At 48.4% G+C, this 25756-nt stretch overlaps 1 protein-coding gene across 11 annotated transcripts in view; it reads left to right on the top strand.

Annotated features, from left to right (window-relative positions):
* The window catches only part of Atp2b3 (ATPase plasma membrane Ca2+ transporting 3), a 71946-nt gene extending 46973 nt beyond the window's left edge, over positions 1–24973 (top strand). For 4 of the 11 annotated variants that reach the window (XM_085684782.2, XM_085684779.2, XM_085684780.2 and 1 more), the window contains 7 exons: positions 951–1142; positions 2138–2351; positions 2593–2804; positions 3907–4014; positions 6606–6788; positions 11513–11599; positions 21910–24973. In XM_085684782.2, the coding sequence (XP_085540908.1) occupies positions 951–1142; positions 2138–2351; positions 2593–2804; positions 3907–4014; positions 6606–6788; positions 11513–11599; positions 21910–22230 (1317 nt within the window). In that variant the 3' untranslated portion in view covers positions 22231–24973. Of the gene's footprint in view, positions 1–950; positions 1143–2137; positions 2352–2592; positions 2805–3906; positions 4015–6605; positions 6789–9644; positions 9792–11132; positions 11200–11512; positions 11678–21909 lie in introns of those variants that run through there. The other 7 variants (XM_048457540.3, XM_048457539.3, XM_048457538.3 and 4 more) reach the window with 5 other exon arrangements.
* The last annotated feature ends 783 nt before the right edge of the window (positions 24974–25756 follow it).

Below are 25756 nucleotides of genomic sequence, written 5' to 3'. Positions count from 1 at the left end.
CAAGTGACAGACTGCTAGAAGCTTCCTTCACTTACATCTTGACTGCTTGTGGCTGTATGGTCTCTGATCATTAACAAGTATATATGTGATTTGTTCAAAGACATTTGGTGTGAAGACACAAGAGGTTACAGTAGAGCCCAACTGCACCCCTAAAGAAAGGGAGAAACACTGAACTGTGGCTTGTCAGCAATGGTACCTGCCCACAATCACCTGTTCTTAGTTCACTCAAAGTAGTCCCTGACCCCAAGAGTGATGAGCAGAGACCACAGGGAGTTCTTCCTCTGGTTTCTCTCTTTCTGTTCATATAGATCTAGCTCTTCTTACTGAGCAGGGCGGCCTTCTAGACACTGCCCATATGGTGAGCCCTGCCCCCAACTTACAGTGGTTAGCAGCCGAAAGGAGAACCTTTCACTCAGTCATATTTGGTTCAGTGGTGGGAAGGGGAAGTACCTCACAACCTGGAGTAGAGAGCAAGCTGAACTGTCCAGGGTGACTGGTGTCACAAGACCAGCTCCAAGATGGAGTGCGTGAGGGCTACACAGACTTGATGTCTATTGCTGTGCCCAAGCTTGTGTGGTGGAGCAGCAAAAATCTGCCATGGAGCCAGGGGATGGGTTCTTTCCCCTACCCAGACAGACAACCCACATTTCTCAGGGTTTCTTCAGGTAGCCAGACAAAGGACTGGTGAGTAGCCACCCAGTGGCAGCTGGGCCTTGTGGAAGGCTGTATGAATGGCCATATTGTTAACAACCATGTTGTTTAGCAGCAAAGGCTCCCTCACAGCCACATGTGCCAACATGCAGTTCGCAGCGTGGAGTGTGTTAGATTAAAACAAGTGCTGCTCAATTAAGGCCTTATTTGGAAGAGAAAGGCAGGGGACCATCCCAGGTGGGCTGGGTGCCCACGGAGGACTTGAGAAATAAGCACTATGCCTGTGTACCATCCCCCAGGGCATCGCCGGGACTGATGTGGCCAAGGAGGCCTCTGACATCATCCTGACTGATGACAACTTCACCAGCATTGTCAAGGCCGTCATGTGGGGCCGCAATGTCTATGACAGCATCTCCAAGTTCCTGCAGTTTCAGTTGACAGTCAATGTGGTGGCTGTGATCGTGGCCTTCACAGGTGCCTGCATCACTCAGGTGGGCACCAGGGGCCTAGAAGAGGCAGTTGGTTTCTAACGGCAGTAATGTGGGCTCAAGAGGGCCATGTTAAGAACAAGTGTTTTGCTTGTTGCAGATTCTTTTTATTGAAATCAAAATCACATACAAAAAATCTTATCTCTTCATGGTAGCTGTTTAGTAGATTTTTTTAGTATATTCACAGTGTGAATCATCACTTCCTTCTAGTTCCAGAAGACATTCATCCATCTCAAAGGAAACCTTTCACCTACCAGCAGTCATTCCCCACCCCACCCCCAAACCCCTGACAACTGCCACTTCTTTCTGCCTCTATTTATTTGCCTGTTGTAGATAATTTGAAATGACATGTGGCCTTTGGGGTTTGTTTTTTACTTTTTTTGCCAAGGGGGATGGGCACGTGTGCGTGCTGCAGTGTGCATACGGAGGCCAGAGGACAACTTGCATGAATAAGTTCTCTCTTTCCACCATTTGGGTCCCAGATAATTGAACTCAGGTCATTATGTTTGCGCCTCTCTCTGCTGTGCCAATTTGAAGATTCAACATATGGCCTTTGCACCCCATATCTCACTTGGCATGTTTGCAAGATTCATCCATCTTGCAGCTTGGCCCAGCACTTTATTCATTTTCATAGCTGCACAGGTGTCCACTAGGCCCCATTATGTTTGTCATTCATCAGCTGACCATGCTTTGGACCACTTCTGCTTCATTGCAGTGTAGTGCTGCTAGGAACGCTCATGTCCAAGTTTCAATATGCATGTGTCGTCCACTCTCTCGGGTCGAGATCTGAGAGTAGAATGACTGAGTTTCAGAGAAATTCCATATTTTCCCTTTCTCAATGCTTTCGTCTTTCCAATTGGTTGGAGGCCAGAATTTATTGATTGGCAAAACTGAGCTTCTCCTCAGTAGTGGCAGGCTTTCATATCCTAGCATCCCAAGATTACTCTATGTAGTCCTGCATGGCCAGCGCACACGAAGGTGACTGCCCTTCTCTGCAGGACTCTCCTCTCAAAGCTGTGCAGATGTTATGGGTGAACTTGATCATGGATACATTTGCCTCACTTGCCCTGGCAACGGAGCCCCCAACTGAGTCACTGCTGCTGCGGAAGCCATATGGCCGAGACAAGCCCCTCATCTCACGTACCATGATGAAGAACATCCTTGGTCATGCCGTCTACCAGCTCACCATCATCTTTACCTTGCTTTTTGTTGGTAAGTTAAACTGGAGGCACATGCTTCATGTGTGGGTCCTGTCTGTGTCCTCTGTTTAGCACAGGATGGGATATAGCACTTAGAGACTGAAAAAAGCAGGCCTGCTCTATACCTTTGACCCATACCTCCCTGCTTCAACATGTACCCTACTGTACATCTCTGGGGCAGATGTGGTGGGGAAGAGTGGTCACGGGGGCTGAGAGATCTCCCTCCTCAGCCCCTGCCTCTCTCTTCCCTTCAGGAGAGCTCTTCTTTGACATCGACAGTGGAAGGAATGCACCCCTGCACTCGCCACCCTCCGAGCACTATACCATCATTTTTAACACCTTTGTCATGATGCAGCTTTTCAATGAGATCAATGCTCGCAAGATCCATGGTGAGAGGAATGTCTTTGATGGCATCTTCAGCAACCCCATCTTCTGCACCATTGTTCTGGGCACCTTTGGAATTCAGGTAGGACATGAAGGTGTAGGGCATTGATATTGGCCTTCTTGTACCCAAATCTCTTCCACATTCTAGAGCAGATGTTTTGCATCTTCCAAACATTGCTGAGTTCATTTTTTCATCTAACCTACTAGCTTCCAGAGGACTATGGGTAGCCTTTATCCTCCCACTCTTCACACATGGTTTCCAGAAACCTTCTTCCCTAACTCTCTCTTGGTCAACCATGTTGATTTCTGGCACCTAACTCCTTGGTGTTCTAGAACGATAGAGATTCTTTAGGAAAGGCTTGCTGTGCACATGGTTGATATGTTAAACTTTGGCTCCCAGAACACTGCGGGAAGGGTGGCAAGCTCAGCTCCCCAGGATGGGCTGAATGTTCTAAAGTATAGTGTCTTCAAACAAAACATCATTTATAGTAAGTCCCACAAATCAGGAAATGGCTGTCATAGAAATGTAGCCCACTGTTCACAGATCCCAAGAAGAGGGACATGTCATACATTGGTGGCCACCCCTAAATGCCAGTAAGGAACCACTGAGAGGGGAATTTTACTGTGGTTTCCCAGGACCAAATGAATAAGGGGATCAACAGACTTCATCTTGGCTAGCATGAAATCATTTCAGCCCGCCATAGGGTATAGACTGGCTCTGGTTGCCTGGAAAATGGCTCTGAGCTAGGTTGGGTGATATGTTATGGATTGCTTGGTTAGCATTTAAAATAATGTCCTGGGTGTAGAACTTCTTCTAAAGTAGACAACAAGGAAGCCAGGAGGCCGAAGCAGGGTGACCCTTATACTACAGGGCCATGCAGACCAGGCAGATGTGAAGCTGGAAAGATGGTGCAGACAGCTGAGTCTCACCTTGAGGCTGGAGGCACCAGAGGGTAGGTGGGTGTGAGTGACAGCATGTGAAGCTACACAGTGATACATCCTGGTACCAAAAGACAGGATATGCCAGCAAACATTTGCCTATGGCCAAACTGGTCTGGCTCCCAGAAGACAAAGTCAGTCTGGAAGGCAAGGTTTGTGGAGGGCTAGACAGGACACAGAGAAGTCAGGAGCCACCCTGGTGATAAACTGCTCCTCCTCCCACCACTTTCCATTCCTTCCCCCAGATTGTCATCGTCCAGTTTGGTGGGAAGCCCTTCAGCTGTTCACCACTGTCCACAGAACAGTGGCTCTGGTGCCTATTTGTTGGTGTTGGGGAGCTGGTCTGGGGACAGGTGAGTGTCTGCCTCGTCAACTTTCTCACCAATACCTTCATTCCGGTGGCTTCTGTTCATGGCCCTTGGAGTGGATAAGAAGCCAGGCATCCTGTTATACCTCCGCCTCTCATTATCCCCACTTCCTGCCCCACAGTCTCGGAGCCTATGACCCAGAACTTGTGTGGTGTGTGCTCAGGTTCAGGCCTATGACATACTATAGCCTGGGGGTAAGGTCACAAGTGACAACCTCAGGAATGAGAACATATAGCAGATGAGTCACACACTGTCCTAGGAAATCATCTAGTTTCCTTCCCCATGGTATAAGGGAAAAATTGCCCCCTAAACCTGGCTATTTGGGGGACTGCAAGTGAATCTGGGTGTAGAACACTTGTTTAGCTGTCATAAAGTCCAGCAGTGCAAAAAACAAAATGGAAAGAGAGTCAGCCTGTGGGGCTTGGGATGTCCCAATATATTTGAAATTAAACAATGCCCTGCTATGAAATCTATGGGACAAAGACAGTTTGAGAAAAAGGAAGTGTTTTGACTTCATGGAAAGTGGCAGGACAGCACCTGTGGACCTGAAAGTCTCAGCTGCCCCCAAAGGAGCAGTTTGTAGTACCCAGGGATGAGATCAGGAAACAAAATCTTGGGTGTCAGCAGCCAGTACCGTCTTAGGCACCAAGTCAGCTCCTTCCATGGTACACTGGAACATTTTATCCAGAGTTCGGGAACACTAGTATGGGAAGCCACATCCAGGATCTGCTTCTCTTTGGGTCTTGGTCAGTTCAGGCTGCCACAGCAAACTACTAGAGACAGGCAGGTTACACAAAGGCATGTATTTTCTCACAGCTCCAGAGGCTTGAAGTCTAAGATCAAGGGCAGTCAAGTCAGTGTCTGGTAGGGGTTCCTTACTGGCTTCTGACTAGCTACTTTCTCACTATGGGTTCCTAGAAAGTTCTCTGGTATCTCCTCTTATAAGGGCACAAATCTGGTGGGATCAAGGCTTCAACCAAATGACTTTAGTTAACCTCTATTATCTACTTCCTCCAAATACTTCCAAACTGATGGTTAGGGTTTATGACTAGGGGATAAGGAGGTACCACTTAGGTTTATAACACTATGAATTTTGTTTCTTTATCCATTGGTGTAAGTCCTCTACCAAGCTGGCCACAGAGGCCACTTCGACTATGGTCGTTGCTGGCCTCTGACATTAATCATGAGAGACCACTCAGTTTTTCCATCTCATTTTCAAGAAATCTCTTTCTTTCCATCACTGCACCTCCTTCCTGTTATACTTATGCCGGACAGCCCAATGGAGTCCCGTCATGCTCTGCAGTCTAGACTCCTTATACTCCACTCTGCCCTATTTATGCCAGCCTCTAGTTAACCTTTGAACTCCCTGATGTAATAGCCACTGCAGTTCTCCCCAGGTGCGTGATGCCTGCCTGTAGCTCAGAGTATTTTTAATTATAAAAATAATACACATTCAAAGTGACAAAACTTGGAAAAAAGGAATCTCTGTAAAGAACCTTAAAGCCACTCCTCTCATGCTGACAGGAACCTAAGAGGAACAGAATGACCTGCCATCCTCCACCCATACAGTTGAAAGGCACATCCCAGCCTTTCCTTCTTGTCATCTCTTCCTCCCTAGAAGGGTGATGTGGGATTTCCCTCTGTATGTTGTGATTACCATTGATTAATAAAGAAAACTGCTTTGGACCTATGGCAGGGTAGAACTTAATTAGGCGTGGAAAGCTAGGCTGAATACTGAGAGAAAGGAGGCTGAGTCAGAGAGAAGCCACGTAGCCCGGCTGGAGTCAGACAGAACTTTACCTGGTAAGCCACAGCCACGTGGCAATACACAGATTAATAGAAATAGGTTAAATTAAGATGTAAGAGTTAGCCAATAAGAGGCTAGAGCTAATGAGCCAAGCAGTGATTTAATTAATACAGTTTCTGTGTGATTATTTCGGGGCTAAGTGGCTGAGAACTAATTACTGGCCTCCTCCAACAAAAGCTCCTGATCACAAGCCCTTTTCTAAGTACTTCTTTCTCCAGGAAATGCCAGGAACAAGCTTCCATGGGGCTCAATCTCAGAGAACATGGCAGCCAGCTTTTCTTCCAGTAATCATGAAGGCCATCAATGTGGAGTGTTATCAGCTAGGAAGCTCACCTGAGTCCTGGTGTGCGGTTTCTCTTTGAGGTCAATCACATGTGTAGAGTGGGTATTTTACCGTACTGAGATGGCTGGCCGCAGTATCCACACCCTCTGTTCCCCATAAGGAATATATACACTAGCAGGTGTCCCAAAGCCCCCAACTCTTCTCAGGAAGCATGCCCCAGGCACTTCAAGATCCTTCTCAGAAGTGGTCAGAGGCCAGCACTGTCTTTCTCACATGGCACTCTATACATTGGTCTCTCTGCTCCCTGGCCCTGGATGAGACTCAGTAGAGCAGGATTCTTCTGTAAGGAAGTGGCAATTTAGGGTCTACCAGGCCCCAAGTGGGCTTTATCTCTGAGAGATGGGGCCTCTGGTTTATTCCTGATCTCAGTAGAGCCTGATCTCATGGCCACCTCTGTTTGCTGCCCTTTGACTTTGGCTTTCCCAGGTCATTGCCACCATCCCCACCAGCCAGCTCAAGTGCCTGAAGGAAGCGGGGCATGGGCCTGGGAAGGACGAGATGACTGATGAGGAGCTGGCCGAGGGGGAGGAGGAAATCGACCATGCTGAGCGAGAGCTCCGCAGGGGCCAGATCCTCTGGTTTCGGGGCCTCAACCGGATCCAGACACAGGTAAGCTGCTGTTCCACGTGAGTCCTATTTTGCTGCCTTAAAAAGCAGGCAAGAAGCAGAAACTGGGCATACAGAATCCCAAAGCCAGCAGGGAACTCCCTGGATCTGGCCCCCAAGTATGCAGAGGCAGTGGCTAGTTCCCCTCCTACCACACAGAGGTGTCCACCACTGGCTGGCCATTTAGATCACATCTCCCTGACACGTCCCTCAGTGCCCAGGTAGCTTCTCTCCTAGATGAATATGTATGAACATATGCCAGCAGCTAGGGGCTCTCTCAGAGGCACAAACCAGCACTGTCTGCTTTCCTTGACAGGGCTACTTAGGTAATAAGCAAGTTGCATTTGAGTGTGTGGGAGAAAACACTCCATTTCAAGGAGTCTTTGACTCATTCTCTGATCACTAAAGTCTTCTGTAATCATTGTGCAAAAGTTTCTCTAGGAAGTAGACCCTGACACCAAGTTAGTTCAAATCTCAATAGGCTAGGCTAGTCAAGGCTAAAGTCATCAGCTACAGTTCCCAAAAACATCAGACTGCCAACAAGAGGCAGTAGTTAAGGCTTTTTAAAAAAAAAAATCTCACGCACCAGGCTACCCTGCTCTCTACCCCCAATTCTTACTAGAAGGTTCCATACTTGCTGCCTATTTTCATCTTCCCCTCACACTCTGTCATGATTGCACTGCCCACCACTCCCACTTTGGCTCTCACTGCTGTCTGCAAGGCCTTCTTCCACTCCATGCTTCCCAGTTGCCCTCTGGAAGTGTTGCTGGCCCTGCTCATCCTGACAGCTTGCTGTTCCTTCTGAATTTCCATCTCCTCTGTCTTTATATTCCTGGTATCTCCACCTTCCACTCCAACCCTGCTCTCTAATGCTGAAAAGCCCTGGGAGAGCCTGCTAGGGAACTAGCTGAGGCCAAACATTGTACCAGGCCAGCAGGCCTCCCCACACTGCAGCCTCCGGGACTGACCTGGAGGCGATTCCCCATGGCCTAGCTGGTATCCTCTAAATTACCGTGGCACTGTTACTCATTGCCCTGTTTCCATCCAAGGCCTTGGCTACCATCTCTCTGATGCCAGTCTTACTACCTCGGCTGTAGGCACAATCACCTTTCCTCTCTGGGAACTTATCAGCTAAGGCAGAATCAGCTGGGTAGATTCTCCTTGAGTCTGTCTGACAACTCACGCACTGGGACAGGACTTGATTCCACACTCCTCCCCATGTATTCTTTCAGCTGCCCTGACACACGTGACCCAGAACAGGCTATCCTCTGGACTCTAAGGTACACACAGCTACTCCAGCACGACCCCTAGTGATCTAGTGGGTGTCTATCCTGAGAGTGCCCCCTCTTATCCCTTCTAGGTTCTGTGGGTATAGCTGTCACTGGCAAGGCACCAGGGTCATTCCTTGCCTTCCATCTGTCTTTGTTTATGCCTGCCCTTCTGACACCACCATGGGGCCTATAGAGCTTATCTCCATTATCCCCAGGATGAAGTTTCAGCTTCTGACTGTAGTCTTCGAGCTCTAGCTTCTTGGCATTACCACACTCCTCCCTACATATCCCAATGACTCTGTGCTGCTTTTCCAGATGTGCACCCTGACCACCCATACTGCTGTGCCTCCCTGCTTGCTGCCGTGCACCCTCAGGGCTCTTTTTCCATGCTATAAAAGCCTACTTAAAGGTTGCCAAGTCTATGCCTTCTTCTCACATACTACCCCCCTACTGCTATGGGCCATCTGTGCAACTGAGGCCAGCACACTGAATCTGAGAATACCAGAATTCCATGCGGGAACTACTTAGAGAGCAGGATCCTTTAAGACTGGGTGAGGTGGTACCAAAGAAGTTCAAGTTGAAGGCATTCCTCAAGGACTAAGCATCCCAAGAACCTACTCCAGTGTGTCCGGGTAGAAATATACTGGGTTCATATCTGAGCCATGTTACCCTAGCTATGATTCAGATGGATCCTGGGAAAACGGGAACCGCCATTAGATCCCTAGCCCAAGCCTCCTCTCCCTATGGGGTAAGACTGTGCTTTCAACACAGTGCCCAGGACAAGCATGGCTGCAGCATAAGTATCTTTGACTTGTTTCCTGTAATAAATGTTTACTCACTAGCATGAATGTATAGCAAATGTCAGAAAACAGTCCTCATATCTTCGCAATGTGCATGTGGTCACCTAACTGTGCCTTCCAGGAGACTGTGACTGTGACCACCCCCAGTAACCCATCCTTTTCTGATTCAGGGCAGATCTTATCTGCCATGCTCCAGTTCTGATGCGAAGCACAGAAATAGAGTACAGCAGTGACCCAGCTCTACATCAGCCTCTTTTATTTCTGTCATGTAATTCCAGATAGAGTTAGCATTTCTATCTGCTTAAGCAACCCTACCCCAACCTAGAGTGTCAATGGTAGCCTGGTCACCAATGTATGTTGTATCTTTGTGTGTCTATAAACTTCTGGACCTGCCACTGCTGCCCAACTAGAAGTGGGTCCCACCATTTGCAGTCTTGGTGTTCTGTGTCATTCTAACTGTTCCATACCCATGTAGATGCTTTGCAAGCAAGGAGATGGGACCCCAGGGAAAAAGGGAGTGGTACAAAATCAGCCAATGAGAGTCAAAGCTAGTACCAGTTCCTCAAACACACTTCTTGGCCCTCAGTAAAGCCACACTGATTCCCCCATGGGATCTCAACTCCCATGGCTTCTCCAAGTGGGGTTTTATCATTTCAGATTCACCATGACTCTCAAGAATACTGAACCAGTCACTTTAGCTCAACTTGTTCTATTTGATTTGGAAAACCCGCTTTAAAAAAAATAACTAAAGCCTGTGGAAGGCTTTTCAGGTTGTATGTGTTTCCTAGGCAACTGGCCCCAGATTTCTGGATCTTGTGGACCACAAAATTGCTCCCCGGATTTCGGAGGCCTGCACACCATTTTCTGTTGCAAAGTAACTTGATGCCCGCTCTCTCACGTGTTCTATACTAATGTATCCATGCACCAGATGCTAGGATGCTGCTCCACAATAAAAGAGAGTGCCTCAAACCTGGAACATGTAGCTTTTTGGATGTTCATGATGTGGTTTGTCTTTTTTGCATTCCATTACGAATTGATGAAATTCTTTACCAATGGCTGAGCCCTTGTTCCTGGGCAGTGCTGGGGCCTCTGGTAGGGGGAGGGTGGTGATGGTGATGCTTTCATAGATACGGTTATCCTGCGGGGAAAACACATAAAACAGCATGGAGACTGATGGCAAACTGAGGCAGCAAAGGCAGTTTTCCCATCCCTTGTCTTTTCCATCGCCTAGAAACCATGGGATCCAAAGAAGCAGTGCCACACCCCAGAGTCTGCATCAACACCACATTCAAACATCTTCCTTACATGAAATACCCAACCACGTGTACAACATATTCCTCACAGATGCACTCATGGCCTCAAAGCCTGCCTTCTCTCGAGGAAAGGAGTGAGGAAGTGGGTCATACTGGGTGAAAAGCAGCCCTGGGCAGGTTAAATGGAAGGATGGCAAGTCTTTCTTCAGTGAGGCTGAGGTTGAAAGGCATTTTGTTTGGAGAAAGGTGTCAACAGTGAAGCTGCTTCTTTTGGAGAAGCTCTGTCAGAAAGCCAGAGGAGACTGGAGGCCAGGGAGTTCCCACTGCAGGGCTTGGGGTGCCAGACAGTAAAGGGTCTTTGGACTCCAGAAATGTATGTTGGCTTGTCTGCTTGTTTTATTCAATGAACTGCATGATACTTTCCAGAAGTTAGATCCACCATCAAAACTTCTCTCCGCACTGAGGCCGTTCTCCGGGAGGAGGCTTCAAGTGTGCCTTGCCTCTGGTCTCCCTGAGTCTAGACATGTGGTCTCCCAGTGTCACAACTGGATATGGTGGCTCAGCTACAGTTCCTTCAGACCCTACTTCCTGTAGTTGTCACAGCATCATAGTCAGAGACAGAGTCAGAAAATCCAAAGACAATGAGTCAGGAGGCTTATAGCAAGATTTATTCACAGGGCTCTCCTACGGATCTCATCTTCCACTTCAGTACTTCCCCTCCATCTTCTAGAAAGCGAAAAGGGTTGTCCCCCAGCCTCCATGCATGGGGGCTATAGGGAAAGTTCTGACAAGACAAAGCCTCTGATCTTGGAAGCCCCTCTTCTACCTAAATCTATATTCTGCTGAAATCCGGGTGATTATCAACCCCTCCCCGACAGTGGGGCAGGACAGAACAAGAGACCCTCTGCTAAGAGGACCATGAACAAGGGCAGTGATTTCCCAGGGATTCAGGGAAGAGCCTCCAGCCCGCAAACTGCTGGAGAATGCTTCCACCTTCTAATAAGAGCATGTCATATCCCTCAGGTGTGTTGGGGCGGAAAAAAGTGTTGAGAACTACCGAAGTAGGATAAGGAAGTGTTGCCAGACACAGGTACTTACTGACAAGTGGCTCTCGATGAGCGTATCGTGAACGCAAGTGACTACCTACAAAATGTTTGCAGTGTGCTTCCACTGGTGACCTTTCCCTCCCACACTCCTGACCACTAACCATTTGCCCAGCAAACCCTCTCTCAGTCATGGCTTTGTCAAAAGCATTGTCAGCTTCCAGGAATGGGGCTGACCTAGCTGAGGCTTTGCTGGCCCCATATGTCCCCAGTGTGGCCCCTGCCCTCACCCAGCCCCACCCTGTGTGGTAGCCTGGACCTCCATGCAAGCCAACTTTTATCTCATTTTCTCTCCCACAGATGGAGGTAGTGAGTACCTTCAAGAGAAGCGGGTCATTTCAGGGTGCTGTGCGCCGGCGGTCTTCAGTCCTCAGCCAGCTCCATGACGTAACCAATCTTTCTACCCCTACTCACGTAACTCTCTCTGCCGCCAAGCCCACCAGCGCTGCTGGCAGTGAGTCTTGACTTCCCTTTTCTCTCATAAATGGCACCTGGGGGAAGATAAAGCGTCCCTGACTCTTCCTTCTCTTTTCCAGTCTTGCATTTCTGCTCACCGTGGCTTTTCTGTTCCTTCTTTACTGCCCTGTCCAGTCCTTCCTGCCAGACGGTGTCTCTCCAAAGCCATATTCTCTTTATGAAATGACCCCACAGCACTGCTGGGCCTTTCGTCCTTTGCTTTGTTTGGGTTTTGGTTTGCATTTAGTACCCCTGCTACCATTGGTTTTCTTTTCTTGGATTTGTCTGCATGTACCCATGGTTCTTCATGAACTCAGGCTTCTTTCAGTGGTTTCTGGTGTCAGGCTGGGGACTTGCTCCATGTTCTGGGGTGAGTGTCAGGAAAGCATGTGGCCCATGGCTACCCTTCTGTGGAAGGTAAAAGCCCACAGTATGGTATCATTTGCAGCAGAAGAATCCAGCCTATCTGGAGAAGAAAGTAACAATTCCCAGCATTCTCCTTGAGGTGGCTTCCAAAGGATGCCCCTGTCTCCAGTCCCCAGGTGGCTCAGTGGTGACCAAGAGTGCCTCTGTTGAGCAATTCGTGCTTGCCCTGAAGGCCCTGCCCTGAGTCAGGATCTGTTAGAGGAGCCCTGATAACAGGTGCTCAGAGGCCAGACAGGTGCTGTTTTGTGTGTTCCCAGGCATCTTGCTCTTTCCAAACAGGCCTCAGTACTGAAGGATCTGAATCCAATCTTGTGCAATCCTCTCTACTCCTTCCTCAGAGAAGCCAGGGCATTTCAATGACAAGTTCCCACCATGCAATTCACATTTTGAAGAGAACCCTGGGTTGACCTGAGTAGATAGAAGCTTCCGTAATTGCTCACATCTTTTTATAAAGACAAGGAAGAGGCCACTAAACTGCTGAACCTGTCACCCTACAGTGCCCCAACAGGAGAGAATGCAGGCAACCACATGGAGGCAGGGTCACTCCTCGGAGGTTGCCTACTTTTGGTAACAAAGTCGGGAGATTCCAAAAAGTGAACAGTAAACCTTCGAGTATGAGTCCAGGGCTCCTGCTGGGACGGTTTGATGCTAAGTCTTTCCTTTCCTTCCAGTGAGTCCCCTGCAGCTCCCACCAGACGGAAGGCCTTAACTACCTCACTTTTTTCCCATCACAGACTCTTCGGGTTCCTTTCTGCTTGGTTTCTTTCTGTTCTTTTCTTTTTATTTATTTATTTTTTTTTTTAGGAACTGGTGAGAGGTCCCCAGTGGGAGGTGCCCCTCCTCTTCCTTAAGCTCTTCTTTTGGGCTGCTCTGTCTTTTACGGCAAGGATTAGCACCCCCCAGGAACAACACAGATGTGTGTGCACATACATCTCTTCTCCAAACCACAGGCCACATGTACCTCCAGCTTGTACACCCCCTGGACCACCCACCGAGGCCACAGATATGGCTTGACACATGCCACTGTTGGTCCGGAAAGCAGCCACTGCTCCTGGCATACCCAAATGGGACCAAGAAAGATCTCATGGCTACTTTAGATACCAACAGGAGGCTCTCTACCAAATAAGTTAAGGACAGACTGGCTCATGGCCTTCCAGCACATGTTGACCATGCCCAAAAGAACCTCGTACACCAATGCCCAGGTGGGCAGCACTAGCTTCCTTCCTCTACACAATATGAAGAGTGGAGGTAGGACGCTCATAGATCTGCTCAGCCCTTCTCTTCCCACTGACTTCTTTCTTCACTTTCCATCTGTCTGCCTACCCACCTGTCTGTCTGTCTGTGCATCCGTCTACCTATCCACCTATTGCCTCAGGGGAAGGGCAGTTGGCAAGATTCTTCTATGTATGCCATGACAAACCTCTTCCACAGCTCTGGTCTTAGCCCTCACTGGAGCCAGTCAGCCTCGGAGGCCCCTCCTCACCTGTCTCCACTACCTAGGGTGAGGCCTACTGCCTCTTCAGCCCCCATTTCTCCTATTTCCTCCTTAAATATGGTCTTTATTTTCTTCCTTGGCTCATAGTACCTTGTTTCTTTCCCTTCTTCCTTCCATGGTCATCTGTTCCCTGCTTCCCGCCTCCGGATCCCACCAGTGCCTAGTAAGCACAGCAGGAGAGAGACTCCCCTCCTGCTGATCATGAGCCATTCCAGGGGAACCTGAGCAGACATGAGAGCTCAGTGGCAGGGTCTTCTGAGGAGGGAGCTGGCAACTCCAAATGGTACATGGTTTGCTTCTGGAAGCCACTGGCTCAAATTTATAGTTGCCTCACTTCTGAATTCTGAGGGCTTTCACAAATTTCATACCCAGCACCCTCACAAACTAGGAGAGGACCCTACTCAGGACCCCATAAGCAGGCAGGCCTGGCAGAGTGGCCACTAGCTCACCTTACCCCTTTCCTTGGAACTCTTCAGAGGACCAAATCTGCTTGAAAGTAAAGCAGGGTGAAGGCCATGATGGAGCCCCCCTGAACAACGTGCAACATTGGGCAAGGTGTTTTGACCACAGCTGTAGAATTTCCTAAGGAGAATCCCATAGCCCCATATATGAGGAATTTTCCATCTTCTTCACTTGCTCTAGGCCATATTGCCTTTCACCCCTCAGAGTCCAGAGGCCTGTGACTCTTGGGTACTGGATAAGCTTCCTGTTGAAAGGTATTCCCACTAAGAGCCTCAGGCTTTCTAGGGATAAAAGCCACTCATCCTGTGCACTGGGGTCAATTCAAGAGTAGCCAGATGGAGAAGTGACCAGAATCCTTTGGGCTCAATATGCTCTTCTCATCTTTTCTAATGTCTCACTCTATGTGTGTTCTCTCTCTCCCTGTCTCTCTCTGTCTCTGTCTGCCTGTCTCTGTCTCTCTGTCTCTGTCTCTGTCTCTCTCTCTCTCTCTTCCCCTCTCTCTCTGTCTTTACCACCGCTGCTTCTGGACACAAGAGTCTCTCTACATCCCCACATTCCCCTTGTACAGTCTGAGATGGCCATAAGCTCCTCACTCCTAACTCCAGAATGGCCTGTGCAATGTCTACCCTACTCAGCTATTTTTCCTCCCTTGCCTGGCCTCAAGGCCATCCCTATCACAGCCATTTCATTCATAATCCTCTGGGTCCAGGGCATATTGTCTTCCCCTTCATGGCTGCTACCTCATGTCTTGTGATCTGGGCCATTATCTGGTCAGCCTGTCTGGGATGGCTCAGGAAACATTGGGGCTGTAAAATCCCTGTTTGTCGTGGGTTTCCATCATGCCCCTTCTCACACCAGCCACACACTCACACACTAAGGCTGCAGAACTTCATTCTCCTAGTGAATATCAAGAAGCTCAAAAGGGTAGTCGGAGAGGGGTTTATGCAGTCATCCAGCTTTGCTAGCAAGCAACAAAAACAAGGCACTAAATATCTACCTTCTAGTGGGAACAGGAGCATGATCTTTGTAAATGCAAGCCTGGATCCTGGCATCACTGAAGCCTCTCTGTGGGCTCCAATGCCCAAGAGTTCTTTTGTGTCTCTTTCCCATGGGAACACACAGACACACCTTTCACCCTCTTCAGCCAAATACCAAACTCTTTTCCCCATCAGCTCACCCTGGGGACCCTCTCATTCCAACCAGCAGCCAATTCCAGCCCACCCTTTGGGTAGCAGCACTGGGCCTCTATACTCGAACGTTTACTGTCTCAGTAGTTTGAGATAAGATACCTTCTGACGCAGGACAGCAAAGATTTGAGCACCAAATCGCCAGAGGGGCTTCTTCCAGGTTCTGATGAAGAATTTGGAAACCGATAACAGCAGTTGCTTCATTTTAAATGGTTTTCGCAACATGGAAACCTTTCACCCATTGGGGGAAGGGAACTAAACCCAGCCAGGTAAGCCCCTGCAGCTTTGCTTTGACATAACCTTCCAGAGCCCAGGAAGGCATGCTTTTCACTCTCACACACCCAACAAGGAAGGAGCTGGCAAACAGTTTTAAGTTTGCATCATTGTCAAGAAATTAATCAATGCTGAGTCAAATCACCCCACTTACATTTTCTGGGAGAGTTTATTGGCATTTTTTTTGGCTGTTTGACAGTGTACATACTAGCTCCACACTAGGAAAGGTATCAATTAGTTCTCTAGTTGGGGTCCTGTCCTACCCTTTCTGGAAATACAAGCTAAACCCCATGGGGAACAAGCTTCCAGGAAATTACTAAAGCACACAACAAAATGCAGCCTAGACATAGGCCTGGCCCAGGAAATTGGGGTCTGAGGCCCTGCAGGTAGGTGCTGTGAGGAGTGCCACATGGCCATCAGCTGGGAGCTTGTGGAATTTCTTCTAGCCCTCCCTAGCCCCGCCTTCTCTGCCCACTCATACTCCACCCTGACACCATAGCTGGTCTTGGCTACTGCAAGGGCAAGGCAATAGGTAGGGCTTCCTCCTGTGTTCTCTGTGGCCTGACCATGTGTTTGGGCCAGGCTTCTGCTGTCAGGAGTCAGGCTAGTTCTCATATCCTGGGCAGTTAGTGCAGAACAGTTAAAGGAACTTTAAAAACTAGCCAGTTTCTCCTCAGTTTCCACAAACTGGGCCAGAATGCCAGGGCACCTGACAGGTCCCTTTTCTCAAGGAGGTGTTGTACCAGTGGTTGTAAAGAGCAATGAAAGGTGAGGAATGAGTCAGACAGAAGTGTGTGAACCCCATGAGCCTTAGCGGCTTAGACCAAGCAGAAAACATGGGCAAGCCTCCTGGGGACCCTACAGCCTCTGGCAGCAGTGGCCAGGTTGAAATTCTTTCTGGCCAAAAAATTGGAAAGAAGAGGGGGAAAGGTGTCAGGCATTTTATACTGTTGCGTTCACCATTATGATTCAGGAACCTTTGCTTTTTTTTTCTCCGTTTTTTTTTTTCATTCTTTTTACTGGGATGAGCCTTCCCTCAAGTCCCTCATTTAGTTCCCAGCTTTTACACTCTTGCTCCACCCTACACCCACAGCCTACCCTCCACATGGAAACCCCCAACACAGACACACACATTCACACAGAGAGAGACATGCACAGACATACACATACACACAGAGACAGACATATACACACAAACAAACACACACACATGCACACACGAAGGCCTAGGCACAAACATATGTAACCCAAGAGGGCTTGAAGATCCCATCCCTCAGAGCATCCTCAATTCCCTCCTACTGCAGCTTGTGAACTGGGGCTTGGTCTGCAGCATCTCCACCTGGCTTATGCCAAGTTATCAGCCTTTACTCTTCATGCCCTGCTGTCTGGGCCACATAGAGAGGAGACACTGTGAGTCTCCTCTGGGCAGCAATTGGTGATCAGCTAAAGGAGTGAATATAGATAGCCATGGGCCTCCTAGGAGAAGTGAGCAGACCACTCAGAGCATTAGGGCTGCTCTGCTAGGTTCCAGTTACCCAGGATAGACACTGAATTTGGTATGGAGAGAGAAAGGACAGTTGTGGTGGGTCTGGGAGAAACTATGTTGGATCTAGAGTTTGGGAGTTGGCAGGTGTTGGGGTTGGGAGCCTTAGGTGTTCTAGATAGCTTCAGCTAGCTGGCTACAGTCAAGTGGGTAGAGAGCTTTGGAGGGGTGATGCTATACCATAGGAGACAGAGGCAAGAATGGACCAGATATTTCATACCCTCTAACTGTATGCTAAGCATGAGCAATTCACAGGATAGTGGGGCCACCATTGAACGCTACAGAAAAAGTAGCTAACCACTCTTAGGAGGAGTAGTTAGCTACCACTGTAGAGAAAACAGACAAGAAAATAACTATTGTTACTGATTGGGTGCTGGGGAAACAGGGCAGAGCTTACTGAAAAGGTGGGGAGGGAGCCCTGAGGTTCACTGAGGAAGAATCTTTGTGGCAGATCACACAGACAATGCCCCGTGAGAGGAACATATCAGGGGCTAAAGGTAGTAACAGAGATGAAATGAGAGAGCCTAAGGCAGGCCCTTGGTTGGGGTTACAGGTCTTCTTCTTTGGGAGATGCAGCTAGTAATTCCCTTGCATTGGAAACAATTGACTAGCTGCCACGTGAAGGAGAGACTGTGAGGTAACATAAGGGTAGCAAGGAGACTACATAAAAGTCCCTGCAGCATCCAGTTTGAACCTGGTGTCGTGGCAGTGGTGGTGATGTTTTATGTGAAGTGGGAGATTCTGGATGTCACTTGAAGGGAGGGAGTGGTGGCATTGTCAAGGGCTAAAGACATGTAAGGAAATGAGATAGGACTCAGACAGCTGCATTTGGAGCTGAGAGAGCAAATGGAAGCTGTTGGTAGGTAGGAGCACCCAGGCTGAAGGAAGCGGCTCCTGAACATAGGGACAAGTGGCTAAGAAGGAGTTCAGGGGAGGTGGAAGGAGCACCAAGTGCTTCACTTGGTTAGGGACTGCATTGCAAAAGAATAAAAGTATCAAAAGTCTTCTTGGGACACTAGCCATGATGGGTTTCACAAGTGGGGCAGCAGCTGAATGGGAGTGTGGAAGTGGGGTGGGAACAAGTAAATCATGGTCAATGGGCTGGTGAGCACAGCACCTCAACCGGGTGCTGAGAAGCAATTAGAGATTCCCCTACCAGACCAACTTGATTCCCTTGTTTCTCCCAGAAGCCTCAGTCATAGTCTAGGATTTATCTTTCCTAGAGACATCTTTTATGTAAAATTATCTTGTAGAGATGGAGCTGTTGGTACGTGCCTGTCATTGCAGCACTGGGTAAGGGGGTAGTGTTGAACAGGAGATCTGGAGTTTGAAACCAGCCTGGTCTGTATGGTGAAACCCTGTCTCAAACAAACAAAACATGCTTTATCCTACAGGTAAATGGATTGTAAATTAAAGTTCAATGATTTCCACTCCCAGTCAGCACCCAGGCCAGTTCCATCACTTACAAAAATACTTGAAGTCAGGTAGGGAAATGACAGAGACTGATTCAGTGCCCAGAAAGCCTGGAAATATCGTCTAGACAAGGGACATTGCAGGCCACAATAGGGTCATCAGACCCTTAGTCAGAAGATGTGTGTCTGTCACAGAGGCAGGATGGAGGCCCCAAACAAACAGGGTCATCAATCTTCAGGCAGCACATGGAGGCTATAGTAGAGGAGGAGAGGAACTCTGGTGAGATGTTTTGTGGTTGGTCCCATTGGACAAGCTGACAGTGAAGTGTTTAGAGAAGATGGGCTAGGACCTGGCGAGGATGGGAGAGTGAGGATTCCACTGGGCCTCTAACAGAGACACCTGGGAGCAGTGGGAGTGGGGTATGAAACGGGGCCTGGCTAGATGTGGTACTCAAAGCATTGATGGCATCTAGGTGGTCTGATGTGCCTTGAGAGTGTTGAAGGACCTGGGGAAGAGTAGAGGTGGAGGATCTTTGGGAATAGTGCCCTGAGAAACCCAGGCATGAGGCCAGGGCAGTCTGTGAGCTGGGGCATAGCATGGGCTCAGCTCAGCCTTGGCTGCAGGTTAGCCAGAAACTCCAAACTGACTTTCCAGGTCTGAAAGAAGAAATCCCAAGGTCTTGGAGATACCTTCAGGCACCTGGCACAAGCCGTGCCTTCCAGAACAGGCCACTCCTCCAGGGAGTTGTTGCTTTGCCTGGACTCTCCCAGGAGGTACCTGTGCCCTGCAGCCTTTAGGTGGCTGAGAATACTCCCAGTCATACGATCAACAGCAAATCAGTTTGTTCTAGATTTCAATGCAGGGAAGAAAGGAGCTGGAGAAAAAGCTGACTCACTCTCAGATGTTGCCCTCAAGATGACTCAGAACAGTGGAGTGGGTGGCCCCTCTGAACAAGAGGCACATCTCTCATTCACACATGGCATGCATGTGATTCCCAGGTGTTGGTACATTGGGCACTCTGTGCCTGGATCTGGCAGGAGGAGGAAGCAAAAGGAACAAGCCAGAGCAGCAGTAGCTGCAAGAGGCAAGGACAGCATACGAGGGTTGCCTTGTGCTAGGGCTTCTCTCTTCAGGGAAAGACTTTGGAGCTAAGCCAGGTGCAGTTGAGACCTATGAATAGGTTTGAACCTGTGTCTGGCCCGGCCATGTGAGGTCCACTTGAGGAGAATGTTATGGCCAGTCACCTGGGCATTGCTGGAAGACTTAACAGATTCCCCCAGAGTCAAGGGCAACAATGTGCAGCTCATTCTCTCTTTTGTAACATAATGGTGTGGCTGACAGCTGGAGTTAGGTGACGTCCGCCGCACCAACATTCCAGTCTTGCCCTAGAAAAGCTAATTAATGAAGCAACATTGGCATTAGATACAAAAGGTGAATTATTTTCTCCTCATTAAAATTGGTGATGGTTTTCAATTTCTATGTTAACCAGTCTGAAAATAGTGGCCTGAAGTACGGCTAGCCATCCACAGTCTGACAGAAAAAAAAATCCTAACAGGACCTCAGATGTGCATTTAGAAAACCCCAGTTTTCTAGAGCCTTTGACTCACTTCTTTGCATTCCATAGGCTGTGAGGTTTGCCTCATTTAAAGTGATTTAGGAGCACTGCACTTGACCTAGTTGAATTTTCAGGCCTACAGTCCTGACTGGAGGCCTGAAAGGGACTCATTGTAGCCCAGATGATTCATTGTCAACTGTTCCTATAAAGGACCAACAAGTAAACATATTTAGCTTTTCAGGCCAGGTCTCTGTTACAACTGCACAACCCTGCCCTTGTAGTGTGAAAGCGGCCACAGACGGGATGCAGATGAATGGGCATGGCAGCTCGCCAATAAACTTTATTTACAAAATCAGAAGAGGTCCAGGGTTCGTTTACCTTTTGGCCAGAGTTTACACATACGTTACCTAAACCATGAAAACCAAATCCTAGCTCCTTGAAATGCCGTAGAATGTCTCACACAGGGAGAGAATGACTGAAGCTGGGGAGCACAGTTCTCCTCTTGGGGAACCCACAGTCCTTCCACTGGCCTCTACACTACCTGGAGGCCAGCAGGGCTGGCTTTGTCATTGCAATGGGGCTAGCTGATGTGGGCGGCAGTGCTGGCATTGGCTTGTGTGAGGTCTAGCAGAGGGCTATTCATTGGCCTCTGGTTCTAGAAGCAGGAAGGAGCCCAGCATCTGGGACCAGGGAAACATCAGAGAGGCAGCTGTTTTGTGGCTTGAAAAGATGAGACTGGAGTCAGTGTGTGAGTGACCGTGGAAAAGCCAGAGAAGGGAGAGGCTGATTCTCAGGCAAGTTCTAACGCATTGTCCTGCAAGAGATGCTGGAGACTGGAGGGGATGCAAGCTTGGCTCAGAGCACATGGCCACAGTGGTGGGGAGGTTCTCCTTGCAGAGTGTAATGCTGATGTGAACTGAAAACAGGAGTGGGGTGGACAAGGAGCATTGGCAAAGTACAGGGCTGTCTGAACAGAAGCTCAGTGAGGAGAAAGAGGAGAGAGGTGCTTTGGGGAAGAAGGGCCAGAAAGGTAGATTGCAAAAGGCTGCTGAGGGAACCAAGTATCTAATCAGACCCAATGAGACACATGTAACTATGACCAAGAGGATAACTGATAGACCAAGACAGCTGGATAGGAGCAGGCTTGGTACGTGCAAATTCAAGCAATTTGCAGTCCTGGCCTCCAGGTTAGGGCCAGTGGACTCTAGGGCCCAGAGCTCTACCATATCCCTAGATAGCTTCCAGCACTGTACAGAGATATGAACAGAGAGGAAGAGAAACAGGGACAGTCCAGAGCTTTGGAACAAAGGAGAAGCAGAGGAAGCACAGCTGCTCAAATGAAAGAGGGCCAGGCAGGAACAACAATGTCAGGGAGGCTTGAGAAGTTTTCAAAAATGGGAGTTCAAGTGTATGGTGTGCCTCTTAGGAAGGACTAAGATGAATGTGCAGAAGTGGCCACTAGCACACTCTTTGGAGAATCTCAGTATATTTGTCTTCTACCAAATTGGAGTTCAAATTGAGCAAAGACCTCAGGTGCCACCTAAGCCATTCCTGTTCCCAGGGCAAGGACCAGGAAGGTAGCAAGCATTAGCCTATTGTTCCAGGATATCTACCCATATCAGAATGTTTTCAACACCAAGGCCCAGACCTGTAAACCTTTGCCACAGTCCAGCAAAGCCACCCCATTCCCTACAAGTCCCCCAGTGTGTGAACATTCATCATGCAATGTGCCAGCCTCTGATGTGGGCACAAATTTCCAGCACCAGCTACCCATTGACTGTCTCCTCTCCTTTCCTCTCCCTCCCTTCTCCTTCCCCCCTCCCTTCTCTGCCCTTCCCTGCCCTTTCCATCTCCCATGTGGGTTCTGCCCCTCCCCCTCGACTTCAGATCCGGGTGGTGAAAGCATTCCGTAGCTCACTTTATGAAGGCCTTGAGAAACCGGAATCCAAGAGCTGCATTCATAACTTCATGGCAACGCCCGAGTTTCTGATCAATGACTACACCCACAACATCCCGCTCATCGATGACACAGATGTGGATGAGAATGAAGAGCGTCTGAGGGCCCCGCCTCCCTCACCCCCTAACCAGAACAACAACGCCATAGACAGCGGCATCTACCTGACCATGCATGCCACCAAGTCAGCTACCTCTTCAGCATTCTCTTCCAGGCCTGGGAGCCCACTCCACAGCATGGAGACGTCCCTCTAACTGGAACTTCTCTTATCACACATGTATACACACACACACACATGCACACACATACACACATACACGCAGTCACACATGGACACACATGTGCATGTACACACAGAGAGGGGAGTCGTGCACCTGCCAAAAAGAGAAAACCTGCTAAAGAGGCTAAAGACTTTTCTTATGTGGTATTTGCAAGAAACCAATTGCATTCAATAAGGGCACAACCCACTAGGCTTCTCACCAGACATCCAGGAGGTGGAGGAAGAAAGAAAAAGGAGGAGAGGAAGTTCTTCATCCAATGTGAAGAAAAAAAAAGGAGAGCATAAGACAAGATGCGCTTTCCACCTTTTTTTCTACTGATGCTTCTTTTTTAACGAACACTAGTTCCGCCATGTTTTCACCATTTGGGCTGTGCAGCGTGGTAGGGGCTAGCTGAGCTTGTTTGAAGCTTTGCTGCACCCATATTAAAAAAAAAAAAAAAGTATACCAAAACCAAGGAGGTCGTTGTGCACACAGGCCACCGGAGGGAGCCACCTGCAAAGGTACCTTCTACTGCAAAGCACACTAGACCCATCTGCAGACCGCATGTGTGTGTGTGTCTATACGTATGTGTGTCTGTATGCATATACATATATATGGCAAATGCATATTTAAAGAATAAGGAACTACTTATCGGCATGATATTTCCATTCCTCTCACCAGGCCTTTTCCTTTTGAAGTTTCATTTTTTTGGATGTAGCAAGGCTCTTTTCAGGGAATGAGACTGCAAGAACATCCTCTCGGTACTGTACTTCCCTCCCCGAGCCCCTGACCTGAGGATCTCCATGCCTGACCCTGCCGAGATTCCAGAGGAGGCAGTCTGGGGAGCGTTGTGCAAGACCTAGAGGTCTTGCACTTAGAACCTTTGCACTTTGAGACCTCTGCTTGTAGAGGAAAAAGACTTTTCAATGGCATTTTTTAAAAAGAAAAATACCAAAGTATTGATGACAGTGGTCCCCTCCAGTACAAAGCAAAGCAAGTTTTGGTTTTGGCTTCCTTCCACTTCATGTCCAACACCTTCATTTTTACTGGTGACTTTCTTGTCCAACTTTGAAAGTATGAAGAACCCTCGAAATAGGGTGATAGAGCAGAGACAGATGCCAGGTCTAACCTCTACGGAGGCCACCTGAGGAAGAAGGGTCATCAAAATCAAGATGCCAACTGCGAGGACAGTCCAGGTTCATCTCTGTCATTCCTCTTGATTTGCATTTTGTGCTTTGGCAAATGGCAGGGAGTACCCACTGGACCACTTCTGCCAGGGCATGGGCGTGCTCCCCACCAAAGCATGCTTCCGACCCCGGTCTTCTTGCCCATGGGGCAAATACAACCCAGAGGGCAACACTATAGAAAAAGAGCTTCTTGGAAAAATGGCCTTCATCACTGTTGCCATTGTTTTTTTCTGCTGGGCCTATGGGGGCTGAGCACAGGGTTCGCAGGGCTTGGTCCCACCTAGGCAGGCAAGGCTAGGAATGCAAAGTCTGGGCTCCAGGAGCCTGCTCCATCACTGTAGTCCCCCACTGTGCCAAGCCTGTTTTCCTAGAAAGAGCACTAGCCCGAGGGAAGAAGGCAGAGGAGAGAGGTCTAATGCCTGCTGCCCTGCAGGGAAACCCACGCTGATGAGTCTCTTCCTAGTGGTAACCTGCCCCTCCCTTGTGCTCTTTGACCCTGAATCCGGACACCCACAATGACACCAGTGAAATGGGCAGCATCCTGCCCTTGAGGTTCCTTCACCTTCTGAACTCATGGCTTCCTGAACTTTTCAGGAAGATGTCTAGAATCTCACTCCACTCCCACACATGCCTGTCACTTGGGCCTAAGGTTTTCTGCCAGGAGACAGATGTAAGCTTAGAGATGGAGGGTAAGGACAGGCACCCTCAGGAGCTGCATTTGCTCCACTCCCATCCCACACCATCCCACAGAAAGTTTGTCCCAGCTTCTGGGCATCCACACAAAGTCAAATGAAAATGTGCTTTGTCCTCACTGATCACAGCAATGACATGTCACCCCTGAGCAGGAGTAGTCACATCTCGGGCAAAAGAATTTCGGTTACAAGAGAAACTCCACTTTAAAATGCCAGCTACAGATCACTTAAAGCCATCCCTTTTTTTATAAAGGGCATATTGAGAATGTTTCCCATTTGTAAATTGTTCCCTGATGTCCTCGTTTAAACCGCCACAACAAAAAGGCAACTTGGCTTGCTGAGGGTCTTTGTGTTCTTCAATAAGAAATTGAAATGTGGAGTATTGCGGTTGAAGTGGGTCAGCTGTGCCCAGCTATGCTCATGAGCTTCTTGTCATCCTCCGTTATAGACACACAGATAGAGCAAATGACCACTATATGTTAAAAAGCCAACCCTCAATGCTGCTGTCTAAAGTTGCCTGATGTCAGTGTCGACTGTGTGATTCCCAGGCTGCCTTTGTGCTGAGCTGTGGGGTTCATCTGTTCTGGGTCTTGTACAGTCTTCTGGCCGAAGAGACCTGTCTCACTGGAAGCTTCTCTTTATAAAGCATTATACTATATGGAATGGCTTGGTCAACTGTGTTCAGTTCATAAATATGTTTTACATTTTTATCTGCCTGTTATAAAAAAATGAACAAAATATCTTAATGAGAAAGACCACAGATGTATAATAAATTAAAGTCTGTAGTTGAAATTCTTAATTTAAAGAATAGACCAAAATTTCTGTGTATAAAAGAAAATGAAAGACTCCTACAATCTTGGTCTGGGTCACATGTGTGATTTATTATTTGTCAACTTCCCATGTGGAACCAAACAAAGGTACCTGTATGCCTCTGAGCCAAGGTGGGAGAAGCCACAGGCAAGGCCTCTCTTGTGGACTGCTGCCCTGCTGAGTTCTATGACAAGAAGGAACACTGGCTCTGTGGGCAAAAGGTGCCCCACCTGTGATGCCTCCCACTGACTGATTTAACCAGGTAAAGTCTGCTATGACTATCCAGGTCAGTGTCCTTGGATGGGTCAATGGGAGGATTCAGAACTTTCTCACCTTTCCAAACTTAAACTCCATGCCATGTCCCTCCAATTTTCCACTCCTCCACCCCAGTCTTCTCTTCCATTGTCTGTCGGCAAATCTAGCTGCAGAATTCTCATACAAGGCCTCTTCTAGAAGTAAGATGAGAGAAGTAGTTGTCCTTTTGTGACTCGCACATTTCACTGAGCATCATGGCCTGAAAGGTCATCCATGCTGTTGCAGGTATCAGTCGTCTGTTCCTTTTAAAGCTGGATAATATTTTATCACTTGCACAGGTATTCTATGTTTATCCACACAATCACAAATGCTTGGACTACTTCTGTCTTTTAAGCATTGTGAATACTACTGTGAACATGGGTGCACAAATTGCTCTTTGAGATCCTGTTTTTCTTTGGGAATTAATATACCCAGCCACAAGATTGGGGGAATGTCATGGTAATTTTTAATGTGTGTATACATGTGCACAAGTGTGTGCATGTGTGTAAGGGTGTGAGTGGCCGCAAGTGTGCGTAC

The sequence above is a fragment of the Myodes glareolus genome, chromosome X (genome assembly GCF_982192425.1).
Source record: "Myodes glareolus chromosome X, mMyoGla1.1, whole genome shotgun sequence".
Taxonomy (NCBI): domain Eukaryota; kingdom Metazoa; phylum Chordata; class Mammalia; order Rodentia; family Cricetidae; genus Myodes; species Myodes glareolus.
Note: the sequence above shows the minus strand (reverse complement) of the source record. Positions and strands in the feature narration are given on the sequence as shown.